The 6,024-nt window shown below is 42.1% G+C and overlaps 1 protein-coding gene across 1 annotated transcript; it reads right to left on the bottom strand.

The window, feature by feature from the left end:
- Positions 1-409: 409 nt before the first annotated feature.
- Positions 410-4,923, bottom strand: en2a (engrailed homeobox 2a). Its single transcript, XM_085987114.1, has 2 exons — positions 3,894-4,923; positions 410-1,089 (listed from the first exon to the last, which is right to left on the bottom strand). Exons 1-2 carry the CDS (start codon positions 4,393-4,395, stop codon positions 773-775), a joined length of 819 nt encoding a protein of 272 aa, XP_085843240.1. The 5' UTR covers positions 4,396-4,923; the 3' UTR covers positions 410-772.
- Positions 4,924-6,024: the final 1,101 nt, after the last annotated feature.

Raw genomic sequence — 6,024 nt, 5'->3', positions numbered from 1 at the left:
ACCCAACATTTCTCACCAAAACAAATGTGTACACAGTATTAATGAAAGTTGTGCTGTCTCGTGCAACGCGCCTGAATATCTTTCACCAAGCTCAGAGAATAATTATATAATTTTCTAACTTTTCACGCCATTAAGAAAATGTGAGCTCCCCTCTCAGCAGAATTACCCGAACCTCAATTAAGTCCCTTAAATTGATAAAGACTCTAATCTGAGAAATGTTAGCGGTCGAAAAGCATCTCGTGTGACGTTCGAGTGTATTTTTTGCCCCACAACCATCTGCCTTGCTTTCGTTCTTTTTTTATATAAAGAAAAACAATCCCAAAAAGCTGTAAACCTCGTAGTAGAATCAAACATTTGATATTTATTTAATTTAACATTTGTTTTTTTCTGTAAAACAACAGCAGGAAAATTCTTTGGACTTCAGCAGGTTGGTTTAAATTTCACGTTAAACAGTTCACCGAGCGCCTGCAGCATCCAGTCGGCGCCTGGTAGAAAATGCGACCAACAAACAACATCCACGGCAAAAAAAAGTAGCTTCTGAAATCCCAGAAACTAAATCTCATCATATATTGAAATATCTCCGTTTTTTTTACATCACCTTACCTGAATTATATACACAGAATATTGCGGGATAATATCTCATACAATTTCACTTTTTTTTAAACTATGCTGGTATCTTTTTTTCTCTGTCTCTCTCTCTCAATACACTGGCCCTTATTTTTGATTTATATTATTGCATTGTATTTTTCGCACTTTTGCTGTTAAATCTTTGCTATTCACTTTCTTCCTTGTCTTCCTTCCCCGTGCTGGAATGGTTATAGAGTCCTTGCGCCATTAAATGGAGTGCCAGTGTGTTCTTTGATCCGCTAGCTTTCTTGATTTTGGCTCGCTTGTTCTGAAACCAGATTTTGATTTGGGATTCGTTGAGACTGAGTTCGTGAGCCAAGCTCTGCCGGCGCTGCTCGGTAAGGTAGCGGTTAGTCTGAAACTCGGCTTTCAGTCTCTGCAACTGTTCGGCAGTGAATGCTGTCCTCGGTCGCTTGTCCTCTTTATTGGGAGTCTTCTTCTTTGGTTTGCGGGACCTAGGACCTAAAAAAAATCAAATCCAATATTTACAGTAAATATTGATTCTAAATAGCAAAAACAAACAAGAAGACAATATCTTTTTTTTTAAACTGCTGTAGGACAGACACTAGGATGCGAGCACAGGTGCCAGCTTTTCGACCCTCGTGATATTTGTTTCTAAATAGAATAAATCAAAACTTGAGCAAGGATTGATCATTCACAATTTCTGCCTGTTCTATACAGCAATTTTAACATGTAAATATTGGTACCAATCAGCACCCAATTGTACATTTCAGAAAGTAAATTATTCAGTAGGATAGATCAGCGTGGCGGTGGCTTGTGTATTTGCTGTAGGACTGCAGGAATTGACAGAATTGTATGTATATAATATGATACAATTCATTGCAACAGGGCATCGTGATCCATAACTTGTCCAAATGCAAACTGTGCGATAAAGATGTGTACATTATTGCAGATTAGCCCCCGAAGTTGGTGTTGCTCGTGTACCTCACTCTTTCTAGATTATACAGCTCCCCAAACTCATAAAACCTCGCAACACTCCAATTAGGATGATGCTTCTGCTGATTTATTGGCCCTCGATTTTACAAGCTTGCATTTATAGCAACAATATGAACGCATAATGAATTCTAAGAAAATAAATATCTTGAGTCCGGGATTGAAAACAATGAAGTACATTTGCTTTGTTACACAACTCAGGAAGTTTTGATAAAAGGACAAAACAATTGACCAGAGTTGAACTCACAGATCGTCGCTTTGTTTTTTTTCTTGTTGTTTGATGGCGAAGATGTAACATTTCGTGTGATAATGGATTCGCCGTTTAATGGAATTGCAATCATTTCAAAAAGAGAAATAAGTAACCCTGGCATATTTATTATTAGTTATGTGCAATTTGAAGTTTCTGTGAGGAACATAATATAAGGCGGGACAGATCCATGGTCATTGATCACTTGAATAAAAAGTGACATTAAAATGGAGGGAGAAAGACTAAAAAAACACTGAATTAATGAGTAGCCCATTGCCGCGTCAGAACAACAACTACCAAACAATTAAATATATTTGAAATAAAGGTTATGTAATAATAGAAGAGCCATTCACGCCGACCTGAACCTAGGGCCAGAAAGTTGTTACAATATCATGAAATATTGAAAGAAGTCAAATTTGAACAAATGTTTGATTCGGTGTTTGATGCACAAGCCACATTCGTAGGTCGCAGACACGCAACTTTCTCTCACAAGTGTACTTCAGAGGAAAATACATTTTAAAATCTGGCGTGTGGGGGAGAGGGGGGGAAGAGCTTGGCACCTATTTATTGGTAAATTATAAGTGTTACCAGAAGCAGTAAATCTCTGACTAGCATTAGAAGAAGATGCGACGGCCCAGAGAGAAGTCGGCTGGTGTGTGTGTGTTGGCTGTAATCCGGCCATAGTGTTCAATTTTTAATGCATACCCGGCTCAACACCTCATCAAGTATAAACCTAACACTCCACCAGAGACAACTACACAGGACTGGAAGGTTAAAATACTATATATATATGTGTGTAAAATCTAAAAGCACAACAGCGTAGTTTCTTTTAGATTAGACTAACTGTAAAATGTCTACATTTCAAAATCTCGCCTTGTATTTTAAAATAATCTTTGTGATAAATTAAACGTTAGATTAAACATATTATTTACTGCCCCTCCTCTACATAATCAAAACCCAAAATTAAAGGTATAAAGATATTTATATATCATAGAAAATGTCTATTATTTCCGGTGGAATTATTTAGTCGTGTCTTTGTACCCAGGGCTGAAGTTGCATTTTCTGCACGTTTAGAAATTTCAGAATCAGATTTCAGTACAATAGATTGAGGATTAATTTACTGCGTGTGTTTTTTATTACTCTTTACCAATTCCGTAATCGTAAGCTGCCAGTCTGAAGCCGATCTAGTTTAGCGAGGCCTACTTCCCTGACAAAAATATGCTAAATACGAGTCAACAAAGAGCTCTCTCTATCAGACATACAGGGGCGATGGAGCGCATCGAGAGCGTTTTCATATAGTCATAATTACCAGACATATTTCTGCTTAAAAAACCCACCTTATTTTTAGACAAGAAACTCCTAGTTATCGTCCATTTTAATCTAACAATGGATGGGGCTCTTTTTTCAAACAATAGATCTTGAGATAATTTGTCCAATAGACGCTCCATTGAAGAATATTAACACCAAAACCCGCTCTGGGAAACGGTTGAAGCGACCACTTCATCGGGCCGAGGCTTTCAGACAGTTCTCGTGTCTGCAATCCTCACTAACTTGAAAATGCAACCTTTTAGATTTACGAGAAAACTGCAAAACCATTACTCAGTTGGACGTGACCCCAAGTATGTGAAGTAGAGAGTGGCGCTCCAGAAACAAATCTAGAGTTTAGAGACGATCATACATAAAGAATTTAAATTATAAACACCAGTGAGTGTTAAGGGGATCCCACGTGTGAGTGGGTCTGCCTTTTGTGATTTCGCAAATCAAAACACGTTTAGAGACCAGCCCACGACACATTTCATGGCCATTGCTGTGTTATTATCTATTTTGGGCAACTTTTCCTTCCATTGATTAACTGGAGGCTAACACCATCCCTTGTAAAATATTATGTCACGTGGAAAACAATCTTAACAGTCGGGCACTATGTAGTTTAAGTCTGTATGATTGCAAAACAGTTATTAAGTAATAATCATGTTATATTTTAATCCATTAATTATCTGCCTCTAAGGTTTAAAACTAGCCTTGATTTTTTTTTCTTAAGAATGGCTTTATCCTTGTTTTCTCTCACCTGAAGAAGGCCTGTCCGAGTATCTAGTGCAGTAAACCCAAGCAGGCCATAGCATGGGCTGGGAAGCGACGTTGCTGCTGCTCTGGGAGCTGTCGGAGTCGGAGCCCTGGGACTGGTCGGCGCTCTCGCCGTTCCTCAGCGCTCCTTCTCCCGCCACATCACGTTTCTTGGCCGCGGCAGACGGGCTGGGTGGAGCCCCTCCTCCTCCTCCTCCACCACCACCGCCACCACCGCCTCCTCCTCCGGGCGGACTGCCTCCGCTCTGCCCGGACACCAGAGCCGACGGGCTGACGTTCTCCCTCCCGGGGATATGGCTCTGATCCCGGTGGCCGTCTTTCCTCTTGCCGAAGTCCGGCCGCAGGATGTTGTCGATGAAAAAGTTGGTGATCCGGTGGGGGAGCTGGTTGCCGGGCGCCTGCAGAAGTGGCAGGATGGCCCGGTTCGACTCGTTGCTCGACTCCTGGTTGTCCACGCGGTGGATATTTGGATCATTTTCTTCCATAATGTGTGTGTGAAAGCTTCGGAACTCTTGTCCCCGTCCCCTTTCCACTTTGTGTTCCTTCACCCACTCCCTGTACAACGATATCCAACTTGGTTTGAGGAGAGAGAGAGAGAGAGGGGAAAAAAGCACAGGATCTTGCCTTTTATTTTCCCCCAAAACGTTCCTCTAATTTCTTTCCAGCATCAATCTCTCCGCCTTTAACGTCTCCCCCCCTCTCCCGTCTCAGTCCCTTTGCTGTTTTGTTTTATGTACGAATAATCATACTTTCTCTTGCCCCCCTCAGTTCCACAGTCAGGTATCCATGGTTCACATTGATTCAGCAGCCTTCACTTTTCTGGAGCGTCTTATCTGCCTCCTCCTCCTCCTCCCCCCCAGCACAACCTGCCGATCACCCCCTCGACTTGTGCAGCAGCAACAACAAGGAGGAGAAATCTCTCTCTCTCACACACACACACACACACACTCACTGTCTGTGTCTGCCTGTGTGTGTCTGTCTCTCTCTTCGCCGGGAAATAAAAAAAAACACAATTAAAGACAGCCGCTAACTGATCAGAAATACTTTCACTCTGCTGGATTTTTTGGTTCTTTTTTTAATAGAGGCCGTCACGTGACGCTGGTCCCCGGTATCCTAGACACGTGCCTCCGTCCAATAAACGGGAGGAGATTTCACCACATGACGATGACACTTGCATTCGATGACAGCGCCGTCCACCCTCGCATCTTCCCCCTTTACTTAAAGCTGCAGCGCTCCTCCAAAGGCACAGACACACACAGACACACACACAGCAAAAAGGAACCCACAACACACAGCCGGCGCTTTCATTCACCCGCTTTTATTCACTTCTAGCTAATTAGAACAAAAAAAAATGAGCACGTTTTACCATGACATTTTTTTCTCCTAATTCACACTGTACAATAGAATTATTTTTTTGCACACCTACCCACAATCCTTCGCTCTATTATTACACAAATAATATTTGATTGGGTAAAAGCACAAAGAGGTGGGGGACGAGAGAGAGAGAGAGAGAGAGAACAGTTATTTCTCCTTTCAATTGCAAGCCTTAATTCCACCGCAAGTTCACCAATCACTGCATTGGCACTGGAAATTCGGTTTGAAATTGCATAGGTGATTTTTTTTTTCTTTGCTTCCTCTAAATCGTTAGAAATTCAGGCACAATACCATGTCTTTAAGGTAAGATGTTTCATAGACCCAGAATAGACTGGTTGTAGGGCCTTTGGAAGTCAGCCATGACCATTTATCAAAGCCCCCTGCTTTAAAGAAAAAGGGTCTCCCTGCTACAAACTGTTGTGATATTGGTGCACATGATACGCAGCAGCGGGAAAGACAAAACAAAAGCCACATCCGACGCACCTCGCCAGTTTATTTTCCGGTCAGGCGGCCAGTGCCTTATTGTTGGAGCTGATCCCCTGTAAATCGGACCATCAAAACAATTTCAACTGGAAATAAGCCAGCGCTCTTGAGCTTTTGGTAAAATATCTTCTCCCCACCCCCCCCACCTCCCCTCCCCTGCCCTCTTCCCCCTTCCCTGTGAATCAGGGATTGGTTTCGGTTGGAAGCCTTCAGAAGTTGCTGAGCAGAGGCCGATGTGGGAGAAAAAAAGGTCTTTC

The sequence above is a fragment of the Somniosus microcephalus genome, chromosome 5, assembly GCF_052327205.1.
Source record: "Somniosus microcephalus isolate GS21.2 chromosome 5, FLI_Smic_1.0, whole genome shotgun sequence".
Taxonomy (NCBI): Eukaryota; Metazoa; Chordata; class Chondrichthyes; order Squaliformes; family Somniosidae; genus Somniosus; species Somniosus microcephalus.
This window is presented reverse-complemented; position numbering and strand designations above follow the sequence as displayed.